This window comes from Aethalodelphis obliquidens, unplaced genomic scaffold (assembly GCF_003676395.1).
Source record: "Aethalodelphis obliquidens isolate GAN/ISIS:26980383/991018 unplaced genomic scaffold, ASM367639v1 scaffold17, whole genome shotgun sequence".
Taxonomy (NCBI): domain Eukaryota; kingdom Metazoa; phylum Chordata; class Mammalia; order Artiodactyla; family Delphinidae; genus Aethalodelphis; species Aethalodelphis obliquidens.
Genome location: NW_020837961.1, coordinates 315,397 through 336,090, shown reverse-complemented (window position 1 = coordinate 336,090; position 20,694 = coordinate 315,397). Strand labels below are relative to the sequence as shown.

The 20,694-nt window shown below is 41.6% G+C and overlaps 1 protein-coding gene across 2 annotated transcripts in view; it reads right to left on the bottom strand.

The window, feature by feature from the left end:
• Window positions 1-20,694, bottom strand: part of GUCY1B1 (guanylate cyclase 1 soluble subunit beta 1) — a 47,327-nt gene that overhangs the window by 7,339 nt on the left and 19,294 nt on the right. For both annotated transcript variants that reach the window (XM_027116799.1, XM_027116798.1), the window contains exons 5-9: window positions 11,427-11,624; window positions 8,287-8,517; window positions 6,902-7,018; window positions 5,804-5,937; window positions 1,329-1,526 (exon numbers count right to left, since the gene is read on the bottom strand). In XM_027116799.1, coding sequence (XP_026972600.1) covers window positions 1,329-1,526; window positions 5,804-5,937; window positions 6,902-7,018; window positions 8,287-8,517; window positions 11,427-11,624 — 878 coding nt within the window. The remainder of the gene's footprint in view (window positions 1-1,328; window positions 1,527-5,803; window positions 5,938-6,901; window positions 7,019-8,286; window positions 8,518-11,426; window positions 11,625-20,694) is intronic.

The following is a 20,694-nucleotide window of genomic DNA, read 5'->3' as shown; positions in this document are numbered from 1 at the left end:
GTGTCAAGTAGAGTGACACAGTTCTTACACGAAGGAAGATGAGGTCAATTCTCCAAGACAGCTGCCTATTATACAAACGTTAAAAATGAACACGCAAGATCACCGGAAAAATTCTCTTACGAAAGTCAGTGATTTCATGTCTTTAATTGATTTTAATTAATATACTCAAGCAAGGCCAAGCAGTATGCACAATGTGTATCTGTTTAAATGAATTACTTGAAAACAAAATATTATCTTAAATGTTACTTGCCCAGTAGTTCATAATTTAATCCACCATTCGTAGAAAAATAACAGTTTTGTGTTTTGATACCTTTGTTCATGTATCAAATTACAGATGCAATTGCTGTCATCACAGATGACACTACAGTCTGTCAGACTCACACCTGCCGAACTCACAAATAATCTGGAGTCCAAGAACAGAACACTTTCAAAATATAATGGCCAAATCTAAGTTCAGTGTTCTGTGTCCCCCAGCACCTGGGCAGCCCTGGCACCTAGAGGTACACCTCTTGTGTGAAGAACTGGATGAACGGGTAGTTGGACTTGAAATACGCACTTGAATTATTCTTCTAATGATTTCCAGAGACATGCCTTAGCGTATATTCTTCCAGCTTGGTTTGTAAAATCACTATTAGGACTGATTGATTTCTGTGTGCATAACTTCTATCGAAGTGATGTGTTCGAGTTTACCTAGGACTCCAGACCTACGGCAGGTCCCACGCCTCGGAGTCCTGTTATAGGGAAGAACCTCTGTGTTCTATTACAAGCTAATCACTAACGGGGTGTTGCTTATCAGATTAAATTGTACACGATGGCCCATCTCTGGGAACCCTGCTCCCCAGGTCACGAGCCTTAAGCTAAATACCTTTGTTTAGCTCCCAGGAAACAGCCTAACCAGGTTCACCAGGGAGCGGCCGCAGCAAGGAAGACATTCACACCTCCCAGCCCCAGACGCAGCCAGGAACCAAGAAGTGCTTAGCTTTAGCCCCGCCCCTTTGGCGGGCCCCACCCACCTTTGGCTTTAGCCCCGCCCCTTTGGCTGGGCCCACCCCCTTCGGCTGGTCCTGCCCCTTTTAGTACAAAAGGAGCCCGAATTCTAACTCAGGCCAGATGGTCGTTTGGGACACGAGTCCGCCATCTTCTGGGTCTGCCGTCTTTCCGACTACGATCGCTGTTCCTTGCCCCAGCAACTTGTGTCTGGATTTACGGGCCTGCTGCGCAGCGAGCAGCCTGACGGTCAGTCTTAACTACGGCAGGGCCACCGGCTACCACGCAGGCCAGCCCCGCCAGCCCTGCCCGCCCTCTTTAAGCACAGGGCACGTGCTTACGTGTCTGTCTTCTTCTTTTCATCTTCCAGGGCACGCAGTGTGAGCTGCAGCCTGTCCGTGAGGATTTCCAGCTCCTGGGTCAGCTTGTACTCCTCTCGGAACTGCTCCCCCAGCAGCACGAGGTCCCGCGTGGCATCGTGCAGGGGGATGTCGCTCAGGTACAGCCCTCGCCGGGTCAGGTCGTCCAGGTTCATGACACTGTCACAGGGAGAAGGAGGCACTGTCAGTCCCCAGGGTCCCCACGGTAACACTGCCCTGGCTCCTGTCCAGGAGTCTAATCCCGCCGCCTGCCATTCAGCAGGTCAGGCGGAAGATTTGGAGAAAAGCGAGAGGAATGTGCTTCGTTCTTCTCAATATTTAAACATCTGTCAAAAGAGCAGTGAACCTGACATGCAGTGAACCTGACATGCAGTTTTGCCAAATGGCACTAAGGCCATCAGCCTAAATTAAAAGATAATGCGAAAAACTGCCCTACGAAACCGGCTCGGGTTTTTAACACAAGTCTGTTACTTATTATTGCCACAGTTTTCCCTCATTATGAAGAGATGAAGAAAAAGTTATCTTTCCTCTCTTTAACAAGGATAACAGTGTTTCTTCTGAGAAGCTAGTTCATTGTTGCCTTAGGGGTTCTATGACGTAGCTAGGCGTCTTCTCTTTCACAGACAATGATGAAAGGTTTACAGCCTGATTTATGACCCATCTTCAACATGACTTTTCTGTACTCATGACTTTCTAACATGCACTTTCTATTCCGCTCTTATTTCTGGCTCTAATTTCTTCTACTCCTCTTATTTTCTTTGACAAATTTTCTCATTTATTTGAAACAGTATTTGCTCTTGCTGAATTTGATGCATCATTCTTAGAACAACGTGATATTTACTGATTCGGTGAAGATCTACCAGTAAGAAGTTGACTTTTAAAAAAATTTAGTATTTGGTTAAAATGTCTGAAGGTTACATTCTTGGTTTGAATTCTTTAAACGCAAAGTAATTATTTCTAGTTGTGCATAATAATAATTTCTCTAAAATGACATAACTGTGTTGTGACTTTACTAACGAAATTGGGATTAATAAAATGTTTCCCTGCAATGTATTCTCAGCAGAAATGGCCATAAATCAAAGCAAATATTAGCATGCTAATAAAGAAAAATAAAATGATCAGTTTACTATTGACACACACCCTTCAGGAAAGAGGCCAGCTCATCCAGCAAACGGTCTACAAGACCTGCCAGTGAGCAGAGGAAAAATGACTGTAACTGTAAAACGAAAATGAAGGGTTCAAATGCTCATACTGAGTGAGAAAACTTAATGAAATTATGTCTCGTTGTTCTCCAAACATATTTATTATTATTTTAATGAGCTATTATTTTTTTTCCTTAACATCTTTATGGGAATATAATTGTTTTACAATGGTGTGTTAGCTTCTGCTGTATAACAAAGTGAATCAGTTATATGTATACTTATATCCCCATATCCCCTCCCTCTTACATCTCCCTCCCACCACCCCTATCCTACCCCTCTAGGTGGTCACAAAGCACCGAGCTGATCTCCCTGTGCTATGTGGCTGCTTCCCACTAGCTATCTATTTTACATTTGGTAGTGTATATATGTCCATGCCACTCTCTCAGTTCGTCCCAGCTTACCTTCCCGCTCCCTGTGTCCTCAAGTCCATTCTCTACATCTGCGTCTTTATTCCTGTCCTGCCCCTAGGTTCTTCAGAACCATTTGGTTTTTTTTGTTTTTTAGATTCCATATATATGTGTTTTCATACAGTATTGGTTCTTTTTATGGCTGAGTAATATTCCATTGTATATACGTGCCACATCTTCTTTATCCATTTGTTTGCTGATGGACATTTAAGTTGCTTCCACGTTCTGGCTATTGTAAATAGAGCTGCAATGAACATTGTTGTACATGACTCTTGGAATTATGGTTTTCTCAGGGTATATGCCCAGTAGTGGGATTGCTGGGTCATATGGTAGTTCTATTTTTAGTTTTTTAAGGAACCTCAATACTGTTCTCCATAGCGGCTTTATCAATTTACACTCCCACTAACAGTGCAGGAGGGTTCCCTTTTCTCCACACCCTCTCCAGCATTTGTTTGTAGATTTTTTGATGATGGCCGTTCTGACTGGTGTGAGGTTATATACCTCATTGTGGTTTTGATTTGCATTTCTCTAATGATTAGTGATGTTGAGCATCCTTTCATGTGTTTGTTGGCAATCTGTATCTTCTTTGGAGAAATGTCTATTTAGGTCTCTGCCCATTTTTGGATTGGGTTGTTTGTTTTTTTGATATTGAGCTGCATGAGCTGCTTGTAAATTTCAGAGGTTAATCCCTTGTCAGTTGCTTCGTTTGCAAATATTTTCTCCCATTCTGAGGGTTGTCTTTTAGTCTTGTTTATGGTTTCCTTTTCTATGCAAATGCTTTTAAGTTTCACTAGGTCCCATTTGTTTATTTTTGTCTCCATTTCCATTTCTCTAGGATCAAAAAGGATCTTGCTGTGATTTATGTCATAGAGTGTTCTGCATATGTTTTCCTCTCAGAGTTTTATACTGTCTGGTCCTACGTTTAGGTCTCTAATCCATTTGAAGTTTACTTTTGTGTATGGTGGTCCGGATTCTTCTAATTTCATTCTTTTACATGTAGCTGTCCAGGTTTCCCAGCACCACTTATTGAAGAGGCTGTTTTTTCTCCACTGTATAGTCCTGCCTCCTTTATCAATGATAAGGTGACCATATGTGTGTGGGTTTATCTCTGGGCTTTCTATCTTGTTCCATTGACCTATATTTCTGTTTTTGTGCCAGTAACTGTTTTCCTCTTGGGGTTATTTATTTTGTAAGTAAAACTGCTTTCAGTTGATCTCATTTCGTGTGAGTACTGGTTTGTCTATATACATGAGCAGGTCCCATATGACAACGGGTGAGTGTGTCACTATGTAGCCAATTTCTGCATATGGTGATTAGCAAGTAGACTCTAAATTTCCTGCTTCTATTTCCAAAGAAACCTTTCTCTCCATGAGTAGAAACTGTCCCTATTGAGAAGCTGTCATTCTACTGATGCTCAACTTGGAAAGAGGCAGAAGGAAGAACACTTATTTATAGCAGTTGAAGATATATAGTTAGATCAATGGAGTTTATTAATAAAAAATATAAAGAGTTTATATTCCCTAATTTTGTCTCTTTTATTTTCGTAATATATATTCTCAGGGGAAAAACCCATCATTAGTCTTATAGAGTCTTTAATACCATATTAATAATTTCCAAGGAAGGTGTTACAAAATTCATTTGATTTTTCAGAAATTTTAAGACAATATCTTTAAATGAAAAGTGATCAATTGGACTTTAAACTAAATTTTTAATCAACAGCCCACCAAAACATCCTTTCTTGAGTGTTACTAGATAATATGCATACATTTTGCCTGCACAAAGTTATAAATACACAAACTATCACCTAACAAGTTCTCTAGTTATCTGTGTCTACTGCTCTCAAGTAAATTTAGATATGTGTTTCTTATTCTAAATCCCCACGCATCTTTTAGTAGAATGCTTGTCACGTTGGGAAAATACCAACCTACAGTTTTACTTCCCTCTAATGTTTATTATATCTATTTTTTTAAATTAATTAATTAATTAATTTGTTTTTGGCTGCGTTGGGTCTTCATTGCTGCACGCCGGCTTTCTCTAGTTGTGGCAAGCAGGGGCTGCTCTTCGTTGCAGTGTGCGGGCTTCTCATTGTGGTGGCTTCTCTTGTTGTGGAGCATGGGCTCTAGGCGCATGGGCTTCAGTAGTTGTGGCACGTGGGCTCAGTAGCTGTGGCTCGCAGGCTCTAGAGCGCAGGCTCAGCAGTAGTGGCTCACGCGCTTAGCTGCTCTGCGGCATGTGGGATCTTCCCGGACCAGGGCTTGAACCCATGTCCCCTGCATTGGCAGGCAGATTCTTAACCACTGCGCCACCTGGGAAGTCCCTATGTTTATTATAAAAAACGTTATTTACATAAATGTCAACTTAAAACTATATTTTGAATAGTATATCTCAGTTAAAGTAGTGAAACAGTTTTAATATAAAATAGCTTACATCCAGAAATCATTAGAAAAGTAACTTCTTGGTGCCAAATATAACCATGTATTTCTGCCATCGCATTACATGCTTTATAGGTTTGCTTATGGACATGTGATGTGTCTTTGGAAGGTACAAAGCTACAGAGTTAGCTACCTTCAGATTAGGTATCCCCTGATCTAATGGCATAAACACTTAGCAAATTGACTAAGACACGGCAAACAAAACAGAAGACATGACTCCTTCCCAGTTTATTGCAAATGTTCAATGAAGTTATCCTTGTTATAGAGAGGCGTATAAGAAGAGTTGTGAAGTCTAAGCATACTTTGTAGAAACAATTGAATAAAAAGATATTGGACTCCTTCATTAGCGCCAGATGGGTACTTCTATCTATTATAATTCACCTCGAAGTGATTACCTTGGTGAGCACAGGAAAAGTATGCTGTCTGCTTCAGGTAAGTAGATCATCTGGCCCTTGAGCCGTAAGCAGCTGATCTCAGTGCCCGTCAGTTCATCCTCACACTCTGATTTCTCTACATCCAACAACCCTTCCTGGAAAAGGCAAGACACAACCGTCCACTCATGCCTTTGTCTCTACCTAACGACTCAGCCGAGAAGGACACAGAGACCCTCATTCCCACCAAACCGTAAGGGAGAACATCGGCCCAGGTAGAACAGGAGAGGCGTTTCACCAGAGTCCGCCAGGTAACAAGCAGACAGCCTTACGTCACTGCAGAAAAGCCAACTGACCGCTTCCTTTGAACCCAGAAAGACAGTAGCTGTGCTACTTTCACATCTTTATGGAAAGCTGCAGTGAGCCTTATTTCTGATTTTCCACCATGGCCACAGCACGTAATCCCAGGCTCTAGCAAAGACCAGACCCAGTGTCCCCATGCCCACCCCTACATGCACAGAGCAGCTGGAAGCAGCTGGTTCCAAATACAGGAAGCAGGTGCAGGGAAGACCTTTGTAGGTGGAAGGCGGAAGGGAGGATGAGCTTCGTCCTCTGGAACACTGGCTACATCAGCCCCAAGAACAGAAACTACGAGATCTGGGTACCACCAACTATCAACTGAATGAAAATGTTATCACTTGTATTTCCCCACAAAAATGCCCTGAAGAATAACAGACAATTTAGGGAACAACAAACCAGCGGCTTTGGGTGAAGTTTAAAAAATCTTTATTAGTTCCCCAGATTTCTAAAATAGGAGTCTGTAGCTGTATATTGAGTAAAAGGTGTTGGTTTCATCGCGTGCACCCGGGCAGCCTGGGCGAGGCCTTCTCCAAACTCTCACGCGTTTATTCTAACCAGAGGAGAGGGTCCCACTTCCCTACAGGCAAACCCCAAATCAGCACCGTTGCCTTTGAAATAGGACTCCCTTCGGGCTCTGGCGTTTCTCTCTCTACACCTTCTGCATCTCACAGAATGTTTTTGCAGCTAATTATCCCTGTGGAACACTTCTAATCTGTAACAGACCTTACTTCCTCACACTTACTGAAATAATATCTCAATTACCTTGCTTCTCAGTACGAAGACCGTATTGATGTGTGAGAGGATCCCATGGAAACTGATGTCAATATGAGGACGGACCAGGGAGAAGACAGACAGGAGGCTGCAGGTCCCAGGCTGGAGCTAAAATGCAGATGAAAACAAAAGGATACTTAGTCAATAATTCTTATGATCTGATAGTAGTTATTAGATCAGACCAGCTCAACAGCACTCGAACATAGAAAATCGTAATTATTTCGTAAGAAAGTGACCTCAACTGTGGACTCACATCATCATCTAAGCAGCTTGGTGACTAAATGAACATCCAGTAGTTGCCTGAACATGAAACCTAATATGGAATCAGGGGACTAATATTCAAATATAAGCTAATCTAAACAAGAGAAGAATTTTTGAAGAAAAAAGAATGGAACTTAGCTTTTAAATTGTAGCATGAGGTGTTAGATGTCCACGGCCTAAAATGAAATTTAAATAGCAAAACCACCCACGACACTCATAGTTTATCGGGAGATGGCTAATTACCAATAAAAGGAAAAGTGAGTGACTGCTTACACTAAGTGATGTTCATCCACCCTCTAGCCTCACAGTATAACAAGGGGAGAGCAGGCCAAGAGGGACGTGACACAGTCAAGGTCATCAATGGAGGAGAGGCAGAGGCAGCATAACAGCCCAGTCCACACATGGTTCTGCCTCCAGATTTACGGGTTCATGCCAGATCCCATGGGAGTTCATCCTGAATTAAGAGTCCTTAATTACAAGCAAAAAGTATCTCTAGACACGTGTCATGTGCAATTCCAAAAGTCAGAAACGGAGAGAAAAGAAAAAGTAGGAAGAGAGGACTTGACAACAGGTCTGAATAAGAAGATAATGTATTAACAATAATAATAATACAAGTCAAACGTACATTCCTGGCATCACCCAACTGCTGTCCTTTGATGCTTTTTCTACTAAACCCCACGGTAACGTCTATCGCTTTCCTCTTTGGTGTATTTTAAATTCCTTCCTTTTCCCTGCAAATGTCAGTGGTTGATTTTGAAAGTTATTTTCAGACAGTAGATATTCAGTGACTATTTGCTCCATGTTGAATAAATTAAGTGAAAACTGATTGTTACTGGAAAGTTACTCACTTCCTCATTAAAACAAGTACACTATTCCCACAGAATTCTCCCACTGCCCTTGTGATTAAAACAGAAAAAAATAAGTAGCTGTCCTAGGCAAAGCTGCAGTATGCTGAAACACACTTAGTGTGCAGTTACGGAACTTCTGTGACGTACCGTGTGCTCCACATTACCTGATACATAAGCAAAGGGTTAAAGGTATGAATGGTCACCTGTAACGATAGTGTCTTTGTGGCCTTCTGTCTCAGGCCCCAAGGGAATGTGATGTACTCTTACCTGGGGAAGGACTCTGTAGATGGCATTGCCACACTGAGTGACCACGAGATCCCGGTTGAATATGATGTGAAAGGGAAAAGCTTTGCAGAAGGTATATGGGCTGATGCGTGATTCCTGGGTACCATTTTCTTCAAATCTGTCAAGATCTTCATAAAAATCCTCTTCTTTTGACTCTTTTTCTTCAATCAAAAATTGAGTATGATCACATTCTTCGTTTCTTTGCTGAATAACCTGGATGCCAAAAGGGGAAATGGTGTTAATTGTCTGCATTTAGTTACAATACCTAAATACCTAAGAAACTGGTGATGAGAACTTCCCTTAGCAGGTTAATTTTAAAAATTCAATATATGCAAACAGTATACACGCCTAACATAGAAAACTATTGCTGGACATTGATTTATGAAACCTGAAGACTGACTAAGTAAATTCACAGAAAGATAGCAAATCTGGTACGAGTCCCCTAGTGGTCCATGCAGCCTCTTTGGTAGAATTTGGGGGAAAGCACCCCCTTGTCCTGGTGGGCTCAGCACCCCTCAGCCAGGCACACGTACAGTAGACGCCCTACACATCATACAGAGTGGTATGTTTAATATGGTCAAAAATGACACGCACAAACAGGGAAATGAAATGACAGAAATACGTATTTAATATGCCATGTCATTTTTTTATCCATCAATCGGCAAGTATATAAAAATTACAGTACCACATGAGGTAGGATACAGAAGAAGAGTCATTTCACATGCCACTAATGGGGTATTTTGACTAATCTTTCTGAAGAATAGATCGACAAAATGCATAAAAATCCCCCCTCCCCAAATTACCTTTTTTGATTTAATTCCAAGTCTAGGACTTTATTCTATGGGAGTAATCATGATCATGAGCGAAGCTCTCTAAAGAATAACTACATTTCTAAATATTATTCACAGGCAAATAAATGATTAAGCTTTAAAAAAGATTTTTCCTTTCGAGTTTAAGAAACTTCAACCAACACATCCTCTTATAAAGGGAAAAAACCATATCTCAAATTGCGGCCAGATCAAAATGGGAAATAGCTGAATGAATATTTCTTCAGCTGCAGCTAAATGAAGGCAAAACATTGCTTTTTCTCACTTTTTTCCCTAGTTCACTGCAGCCAACTCTGACACTTAAGAACAAATCTCAATTAATATGGACGCTATTGTATATGTTTTCCCAAATGTAGTTTCACGGTGAAATCAGGATATTACTACTAAAACTGTCACACTAATCTACTACACTGCTGAAAGATTAGTATTCTTATTTATGATTGGAAAATTCTGCCCCATGAAGATTAATTTCCCTAAAGTCTCATAAAGAAAACAAAACAATCTTAAAATTTTGTTGTTCTGCTGTGTTTCCATTTCAGCTAGAAGAACTGAATTATATGCAACCTAAATTTACTAATGAATTCCTCAATTATACCCTTTTGCCTTGGTTAAATCAGAGAAATGAACAGCTTTTCTGATCATGTTTTTAACCTCTCCTTCATATATCACCTTCATGACATGGTCCAATATTCCTGAAGTAGTTAAATTGTCTGGAGCTCTGGACCTATTAAACTTAGGGATTCAACATAAGAATACCTCAGGAAATTAAAACAGTGCCTTTGAAAAACATTAAATATACCAAATATAATTACCAAATGCAAATACTTCAGACATCTATATTGGAATACTTGAATAAATGAAGGTCACAAGACAACCCACATTGTATAAGTGGGATGTATAAAGTGAACCCCATAATTATACAGAGCGCTACTGCTGTCAACCTCCCATACCAAAGGCTCTAATAACCGTGGCAGCTGCAGTTTCCAAGGGTGCCCAGTTTATGCTGCTTTCCTGAAGTTTCTATGCCCTTACTTCTTGCTCAGCTTGGCTACGTACGTAATGAACAAACCGAGAGCAGACCCAGTGTTTACAACCCCCGTGATACAGGCTCACGTACTGTAAGTGAAGTGTTAGTTCGGTGTCAGGATCCAGAGCTGGAAATGAAAGGCGTATACAATCTTAATTGAATTCCAGTGAGATTCCTAATCACGGGTGACTTTCAATCCTTGACCCAAGTTTTTAAATGTCTCTGGATTTGATAATGTTACGTTATCCATACTGCCACTTTCTAGTTGTAGAGAAACTAAGGATGCACCTGGGGATCACGTAAAAAACGACACCAACTCTTGGAAGTAAAAACACCCGTGAAATCTCATGTGACATTACTAGATTAAATATACGGCATACTTTTCTAAATTAATCAATTTAAATGTTACAATTTCTATTTGTGTAATACTGTACTTAAAGTGTGGGCTTCCCACACATGTTAGAATGTAACTATAGATCTAAGAAAGCACTGCCTATTAGATTTTCCATAAAGAAAGCAAACCGAAATAGGGTACCCTCGGTCCAATTTTCTCAAACCTAGGGCCACTGAAAAATGTCTCTTGGGGCTGAGCACACAAAACACAGCTCCCTGGGAGCAACTCTCTGGATTAGAAATAAGGAAAAATGGTAGCTCCCTTCATTGCACAGCTATTGTATCAGTACCTTGAAATTATCACTCAAAACTGACAGGATGAATTATCAGCAGCAACACATTTTTTAAAGTCTGAGACCAGCTTCTTTTACCAAGTGATCTAATTTAAAAAAAAAAAAAAAAAAAAAAAAAAAAAGCAAAGGTTTTAGCCCACAAAAATGAAATATTCAAACCACATTTCAGGGACAGACCAAAAAGTCCACACACACACACAAAAACCCAGTAAAATAATACTTCATCTCATATTACTTTAGAATGTGTCCATGTTACAGGGGTTTTTTTTGTATTCTGAAGGCCACAGCTCAGCCAGACAAAGGTCCTCCTCCTTCCCAGCTAGTGTGAGCTCACAGGAACTGCAAATTAAATTTCCCGTTGCCTTGAGCAATATATATAATTAGAAAGAAAAATCTGTTCCCACAAGGAAAAACTACCCTGTGTGTGCATTCCAAGCCAAATATAGAAGACTGCCAGTGTTACGGCTGGTACTACCTCTGCTGAGCGCCAGTAGCAGCGCTGACCAGGGGCACGTTCAGAGCACCTTTCTAACACCCCGCATGTCACCTGTGCCCAGAAGAGCCCCAGGTACTGACCATTACCTTCATGTCTATTTCAGTGTCGTGGATCTGCTGAGCTACCGTCTTAATGATCCCGATGACAATGTCCTGCAGGCCTTCTCTCTCTGAGTAGTAGTGCAGGATGAGCCCTTTGCCCTTCTCTGCATCGGTGCACCTAAAGGAAGGTGCTCGCATGCCCGGGTAGATGGTAGCAAGGTGGTCGTGCAGGGCATCGAGGTTCTGCAAGGAAGGGGACAGAGTGATGAGTAAGTCCTGCTCCCATGTGGCAGCTGCCCTCGGGAGAGAAGGCTGAGGAAGCAGACTCAGGTCTGAGCTCAGGCGCCCACGGGCCATGCGAACATGCACAGGGCACAGCCTTCCCTGCTGCATCCAGACGTCGGTAAGGCAGGAACCACAGAGAACTTGAAACTAAGGTGATGAAATTAAGAAGAACATCTGTGTGAATGGATAAAGAAGATGTGGTACACACACACACACACACACACACACACACACACACACACACACACATAATGGAATACTACTCAGACATAAAAAAGCATGAAATAATGCCATTTGCAGCAACATGGATGGACCTAGAGATGATCATACAAAATGAAGTACATCAAAGACAAATACCATATGACATCACTTATATGTGGAATTTAAAATATGACACAAAAGAACATATCTACGAAAGAGAAACAGGCTTACAGACATAAAGAACAGACTTGTGGTTGCCAAGGCGGGGCGGGGGGGAATGCACTGGGAGTTCGGGGTCAGCAGATGGAAACTACTGTGTATAGGACAGATAAACAACAAGGTCCTACTGTAGAGCACAGGGAACTGTATTCAATATCCTGTGATAAACCATAGTGGAAAAGAATATGAGGACTTCCCTGGTGGCGCAGTGGTTAAGAATCCGCCTGCCACTGCAGGGGACACGGGTTGGAGCCCTGGTCCAGGAAGATCCCACATGCCACAGAGCAACTAGGCCCGTGTGCCACAACTACTGAAGTCTGCGTGCCTAGAGCCCGTGCTCTGCAACAAGAGAAGCCACCGCAATGAGAAGCCCGTGCACCGCAACGAAGAGCAGCCCCGCTCGCCGCAACTAGAGAAAGCCCGCATGCAGCAACGAAGACCCAACGCAGCCAAAAATAAATAAAATTTAAATAAATAAATAAATAAACCTTTGCATTAAAAAAAGATTATGAAAAAGAATGTGTATATATATAACTGAATCACTTTGCTGTACAGCAGAAATTAAGACGGCACTGTAAATCAACTATATTTCCATAAATTAAAAAAAAAGAAAAACATCTGTGACTGCTAACAGTGGAAATATTTTAAAGAAGGTAAACAAACAAGGGGGTGTAAAACGGATACCTGAAGCAGAAAAAAGAAAAACAGTTTCTAAGACAAAGGTATGCATATTTACAAGAGTTTGGGGCAGTTGTATATTTATGTTATGATAACCAGCATGGAATGCCCAAAGTGATCACATATTACACTTTGTTTCCACTACAATCCTAAAACTTGACTATTAATTCAAAAACTACATCAGAGTTATAAGCATATGAAAATATAAGCATACTCTTTGTAAAATAATATTTTAGTAATTAAAATTACTTTGGAAATTATATCAGTATAATTTCTCCATGTTCATTTATAGTCTCCAAGCAAGGTACAGCCTCATAGCTAACCTGTGAAACTGAACCTTTTGGAACTGAAGTCTTGGAAAACTAATAAATTTGCAAATAAATATTTTCTGTTCTGATAGCCTTGTGATTAATTTCTTTTTGATTAATTTAGAATGTACCAAATTCCCCACTTTCTTGTATTACTCTCTAATATTAAAAAAAAATTTTTGTTTAAAGATCACCAGAAGAAATGGTACAAACTATACTACTGACTGGGTGCAACGTGGCTTTCCAACACTTAATTCATAATGCGTGTTGTGTGTGTGTGTGCTGCACAAATATGGTAGCGCACACACGTAGCATAGCATGGTACAGGAGTTAAGAGCAAGGTGGCTAGAAGGAATAAAGACGGAGACGCAGAGAATGGACTGGAAGACACGGCGGGTATGGGGAAGCTTGGACCAAGTGAGAGAGGGGCATGGACATATATACACTACCAAATGTAAACCAGATAGCTAGTGGGAAGCAGCCTTACAGCACAGGGAGATCAGCTCGGTGCTTTGTGACCACCTAGAGGGGTGGGATAGGGAGGGTGGGAGGGAGGGAGACGCAAGAGGGAGGAGATATGGGGATATATGTATACGTATAGCTGATTCACTTTGTTATACAGCAGAAACTAACACACCATTGTAAAGCAGTTATACTCCAATAAAGATGTTTTAAAAAAACCCAAATATAAAATTAATCACTTATTATAAAAAAAAATCAAGCTGACTTTGGGAATTTGCTGGTGGTCCAGTGGTTAGGACTCTGTGCTTTCACTGCTGAGGGCCCAGGTTAGGTCCCTGGTTGGGGAACTAAGATCCCGCAAGCTCAGTGGTGTGGCCAAAAAAAAGAAAAATGAAAAAAAATTCAACTATTTAAAAAATAACTAAATAATAAAAATAATCAAGCAAACTTGGATTTAAATCATGACACTGTCATTTCATGATAATGTAGCCAACCTACCCAACCTTTCTAAGGCTTGATTTCTTCTGATAAAATGGAAATAACTAAAGTGATGTATACAAGGCATGAGCCCACCCCAGACGTAGCAGGCAAAATAACGGTGTCCCCGAGATTCCAGACCTCGGCCCTGTGAACATGCTACCTCACGCGGCAAGAGGGATTTTGCAAATGGCGCTAAGCTTATGGACCTTGCTTGGGAAGATTATGGCTGGGCCCCAGCCTAATCCCAGGAGCGACCGAGTCCTTAGGTGCCAAGACCCCTTCCTGGTTGCAGGGAGGGATGTGGGAACTGAGGAGGAAACAGGGTCTGAGGAACAGGACACCGCACGCAGGGCCTGGGGAGAGCCTGGGGCCTTACAAGCCCCACCACCACCGCCCCGCTATGGCCGGTAAGTAAACTGGTCCACAGCCCTACGTCTGGCCCCGGGGGCTGAATTCTGCCTACACCCGAACGAGCGAGGAAATCTTCCCCATCCCCCATCCCCGTCCGCAGCCCTGCTGGCCCCCTGACCATGGTCCAGGGAGACCCCTATGGCCTCCCAACCTACGCAAATGCAGGATAATAATGGGTGTTGTTTTAAGCACTTATGGTTGTGGGCATTTGTCATGGTAGCAGTAAAACAGCTAATTCACCAAATAGGAACCTGTCAATAACTGGTGATTATTACTAAAGAGAATGGGAAAAGCAAAACGATCTCAGGATGCCCTGAACCTCGAGGAGCACATCTGAAAAGGAGGTGTGGAAAGGGGCCAAAACGGAAGGACGGTTCTCGTTCCAGATGTCTCAGAGAGGCCAGTTTAGGGAAACAAGGATCCAGTAAGACGTCAGTTAGGACGCGGCGCGAGTATGGCAGGAGGTGGCGCCCTGAGGGCACGTGCGGCCCTGCGTCGCCAAACACTCATCCGTGCGCTGTCTGTGCAGCGTATAAAAGCATGTGCACTGCGCATGCGTCACGCAGGTTGTGCGCTGCTGCCAGGGGCAGGGGGCAGGGCCGGCCCAGATCTGCACCACACGAACCCGGACTGTAAGCGGTTCATGGTTTAGCTCACAAACCGATGTGCAGAGTGGCTTTGGGTGCCTACAAGGGTTAGGGTTAGACTAAAGGACGGGGTCCAAAGACGCAGAGTGCAGTAAGAGCTGAGGTCACAAAGGCTGACGTTCTGATTGGGATACATGGCTCAAGTCCCCTCAACTGGTGAAGCGGCTTCTTTTTGAAATGCCTTCAGGCCTAGGGCTAAAATTTGGTTTTCTGCCCCCCAGTTCCACCTGTTATAATCAAGTCAGGCCAGTTCTTAACTCAAATACCAAGTGGTCCTGATTGCTCCACAGGCTGCCGTTGCCAGGTAAGAGGAACCCAACACGGCAGATGCTAAGGGCGGACAGTTTACAGAAACCTCGAGCAGCTGAAGGCCTGAGACGACTTCACTTGCTAAGTAACACGGAGGGTTTTCCTATGACGAGGTCTTCCCACGGGAACCCTTTCCTGGGAAGGGAGACATGAAGACTGCCCCTCATAACCCTGCCAGACCCCTTACACGTCTGCTGATGCTGCAAAAACGCTGTCACAGAAAAGCTGGTGAGAAAAAAGATCATCAAGAGAGTTCTGTATGTGTTTCCCGCAAAGTCAAAATTCAGCCTGTTGCTGCTAAATTAAATTTCTGTCCTTGTTCCTAAAATAATTTCCTAATGTAGTCAGGCCCGGGTACTGTGTTGCGGCTCATTTTCATGAAAAAATTTAAAAATGAGTCAAACAGTAACTTGAAATATGTAGGGTTTTTTTTTCAATTTCTTTTCTATAAAATGTTCACATACAGTACATCTTAAGTCAATATGCCTAGACTACTTTCACACTCATCTGTTTTCATCTTGTGTCATATTATATGAGCACATTTCTATACGCAGATAAGCAGATGGCAGGAGGCGGTACCCGATGGTACCGTTCACCTTCTCTGCATCACTGATGCTAAAGAAAGCGAGAGATGGGCCAGGAGTCACACAGGGACATGCACTGCTCCCTAAATGTGGGGACATTTTAATTTAAATAATTCAATTAAATAACGCCATTTTAATTTAATATTTGCCTTAAAGGTATTGTTAATACTAAAGTATTAATAATAAAATGTTGCTTAAATTTATCAATTCAAAGCAAGTGGGAAATCAAGACACATGAGGTCATGTCAATCTTTTAATAAGTCTCTGTGGTTACCAACTCTCCAGGGATTGACGGTTTTGTCGAGTTTGCTATTAATTAGACAACTAAAGTGCTTTCCTGGAGCATAAAAGATTTAACACCACTTAATGTAATATTGATTTTCTTTAGGTAGTATCTAACCATAAAAAGCACTCCTGGGATTTCTTGAGTTACAGCTTCCCTTACTGGGTCTTACTCTCTCAAAGTTGAAGTGATTACCACTGGCTGTCTATTATGAGAAATGGAATTCATGATTATATATTAAATTATTTTCAACTGAGTACATCTGTACTGCTAAAAATGTACTTTCTTCACAGACTTCACAGATAATTGTTTGCAGGAACCTCAAAGGCCACAACAAAGATACTCAAAATAGCCAAGAGAAAAACCTTGTCTGTCTACATATTATAACACCATCTATACAAAGGTAATTATTTGTCCACATGGTTGTAGCAATATATTTTGGAAAACAAGAGTTTCAATTAAAACTAGTTTTGTTTTATTTCTAAATATACCCATGGAGGTGGCTATACAAAGAAAAGAGCTGAATGGCTAGTTACAAAGAAGTACACAAATGAGAGAAAGAAAAAAATATAAACGCATGTATTTCAGCACAAGTAGATTCCCAGGAAACAGTAAAGCAAACCTCAAATACGCTTTCACGTCATTCTCCTTAGCTTTGTGACACTAGGAAACAGGAAAGGAACAGAGAGCAGGTTCATTCATCTATTTTGCCTCAAGATGCCAAAAGGTTGGTCTGAGGTTGCCATTTCATTTCTCTGAATGTCCTGGTATCACTTTACTGCTTTTTCTACAAGCAAGATGAATGTACTGTTTCTCAGGAATTCTGCTACTTATAAGTCCTCCAGCCTTTATCATTTACAGAAGAAAAAACTAGTGCTGGCGCCCTGGGATTTAGTACACCCCACAGATTTAGGACCAAAAGAGAATTTATTAATCCTTTGAGAAATATTACTTTGAAGTTCCATATTTTTAAAGATCTTGGAATGCTTCAAAATAAATGCAAAATTTCTCTTTGTACTATGCATGGCACAAATAAGCTTATACATACTTACAGAGGCAAAGTTTTCCGGGAATTAACTACCTCATTCCCGTTTCCAGGGCATCTAATTAAAAATTCCTAAATGATGCACATAAATAGGTGTAGTAAGACCCTGCCTTGAAAGTGTTGAGAGAGAGAGAGAGAGAGAGAGATTTTTCAGCATTCAAGAACCCTTATTCTAGGGAGGTCCCTGGCGGCCTTGGTGGTTAGGATTCCGGGCTTTCACTGCCGTAGCCTGGGTTCAGTCCGTGGTCGGGGAGCTGAGACCCCGCAAACACAGAGCCAGAGTAGCATGGCCAAAAAAATCAATTAACTAATTAAAAGAAAAAAAGAATCCTTATTCTAGGGGATGGGGAGAAGGGAGCTGTCTGTGTTACTTGAGAGCATTACTGCAGTCAAGAGCTGGAAAGAATCTTAAAACTCAGTCACTGCAAACCTCCCTGTTTTTAAGGAAAGAGGATGAGGGACAGCATTTCCTTTCTTTCTATTCCTCACACTTCTGAAAAGCAAGACCAACATCAATACTTACTTGTGAGAGTCGTGCAATTTGAAAAGCATTTTAAGTTTCAGAAGCAAGATGTTATGTTAGAATCTGAATGTGAAAAACGGAAACGAGCAAGACGCAGATGAAGCGGAAAAGTCACCCCTACACACCGGGAAGCAGCAGGTCCGGGCGTGAGTAGCACGAGCTCACAGCAAGTAAGGGGCAACGTTTAATGATACTTTTGTGCCTTTTCTACTTAAAGCTGCTCCAACCGAAAAGCTACAGGGAATCTTTTTTAAAAGAAATAATGTAAGGCCTTATTTAAAAAGAAATTGTACCAGAGTCACTAAAAATATTTAAATGGTGATATTTTTAAAACTACTTATAGTTATCATTACCATCCTCTCAAGAGAAAATTTAATTTAAAAAATAAAAGGCAAAGAGTCATAGAATTACCTGTGTAAGCTATTTCACTTATTATAATACTGCCTTTAAATTCATGTTTAAAAAAATCTCGTTCATATACAACTTCTGACAATCAATATCTTGTAAAATTGTGAAAATATATACGAGTTATTCAAAGAAAAAGTTCTTAGAATTCTAAAATATTATCTTCCTTCAAGAGTTCTAGCATGTCAACTTTAAAATTGCAGATGCCAACTAAGGGATGTCACTCCTCACCTGGTTCTACAAGAATTTAGTCATTGAGCCCCTGCAGTTGCTGACCTTCAATACACCCAGGAAAGAATTCAGAGTGAAGATCAGGGATGAAAAAAATGTTAGCACAGGCCCTCAGGTAGTTAGGAAATTCTGATGAGCCTGGATTCTTGCATCTTCCGCCAGTCAGAAAAGCACTAAAGCCATTAACTAAGATCCCTGCTCCTGGTGGCCAGCAGACACCTGGTACCGAGACGTGCGCCTGACTGCACATACCCCTTCACCAACACCACATACACACTGACCTGCCCCTTCCATCTGTGCCACGGTTTCTCAGTCACCCGAGAGGCTGTGTCCCTGGCTACAGTCCTCAGCAAGACACCGAATCAACTCATGGCTCTCACATGAGTTGTGCGTTTTTTTTTTTTCAGGTAGACACAGGTTATAGAAATTGGTGTTTGGGATTTTGAGAAAAGCTCTTCTTGAAATTCAAAAGTTAAAAATAAAATTAATGGTGCATTTTTTTCTAAGAAACGTTATAAATAATTTAGGGAAATATTAGAATTTCACAGCTGTTCAGGAAAAATCCCATTTCCCGAAATAACACTTTGCACAAACATTTAAGACTTGCAGATCAGCCATCAACCCCAGATTGCTCCTGGCGGGCTGGCCAAATTACAGTGTAGTCTTTTAGAAGCCAAACCCTGGAGCCGACACAGATTGAAGAAGATCCCGTTGCAGGCTGAACAAAGGCCCTGGCAGAAGACTCTTAGGTCTATGAACTGGGGAAGTAAGTGAAAACGCCACCAAACCCAAAGTAGTGGAAGAAGCCAGTGTTTCCAGTGAACGATGACAGAATATTTGTTTGCTTATTCCACTGAGATTCCTATGCATGTTTAAGCAGGCTCATAATTTAAATCCTGACTGGTCTCTAAGATTGCAAACTGCTCCTTTATTTTTCAATAGTCAGCTTCCCACACTCATTTAGGTTTCATTTTACCTCTGTAAAATTATTGGGGAAGTAAAAAATATATAACATAATAAATAACAAGACACCACTGGAAATGAATCAGTAGCCCTGCTGTGGACTGACTTGGGTTCCAGACCCAGAGGTCGTATACCATCTTATCTCTTCAAACATGGACAACTCAAAGCTCTACTCATCCATCCGTAAATACAGGTACACATGTACACACACACACTAACACAGACACAAAACATAAAAGGAAAAACAACACACAGAGCGCTGTCCCAATTATCCACCGCTGCACATCAAAGCACCCCAAACTTACTGGCTTAACACACTAATATTATTTCTCATGGTTTTGTGGGCTGTCTGGACTCAGGTGGGAAGTCCTCTCGGGTTGGAGTGAGACAGGCTGGGACGGACTCATCGTAACAGCTGAGAGCGCAGCCAGCAGCACTGTCCGAGGGCCTGCACAGGCCCCTCCTGTGGCTTGGGCGGCTCGTGTCACGGGCTGGGTTCCTACAGGGAACCTCCCAAGAGCAAATGCTCCCAGATACTCAGATGGGAACTTCAAGAGTTCTTATGAACTAGCCTAGGAAGTATCAGAATGTTACTTCTGCCATATTCTACTGGCCAAATCATCACTAAAGCCAACCCAGATCCAGGGGAAGGGGACTCCACCCTTTCATGGAGGAGAGGCACAACCACACTGCAGCAGAGCGTGTGAGATGGGAGCCATCAGTGTGGCTAGCTGGGTAAAGACAATCTGCAGTAATGCAACAGGGCATCCGAAAGTAAAGGGGAGCATGGCTTAGGCCGGGAATACCATCAGACTGGACATTCCTTACCAGCTGTATGTTTTATGGAGCCTTCAAGTCCCATCTGTTCTCTGCATTCTTTTAATCAATACACTAGAAGCTTCAGATAGAAATTTACTACAGCAGCAGCATGAAACCACACTTTATTCCTAAGTTAAGAGTAAGAAAGTGGCAGAATAGGGAAAAAATTCTTGCTGAAATATAGTCTTACCTTTAAGACAATAAATCCAGATAAAATGTGTAAAATCCAAAAATCTAAATCAAAATGTCTTCCTATTCTTGTTTATCTCTTTTTTTTCTTCTCTACTTATTATTTTATTTTATTTTATTGGCCACACCACATGTGGGATCTTAGTTCCATGACCAGGGATCGAACCCCCTGTACCCCCGGCATTGGGAGCACAGAGTCTTAACCACTAGACTGCCAGGGAAGTCCCTTGTTTAACTCTTTTTGATAAATCATGTTTTCGGTTGCTAACTC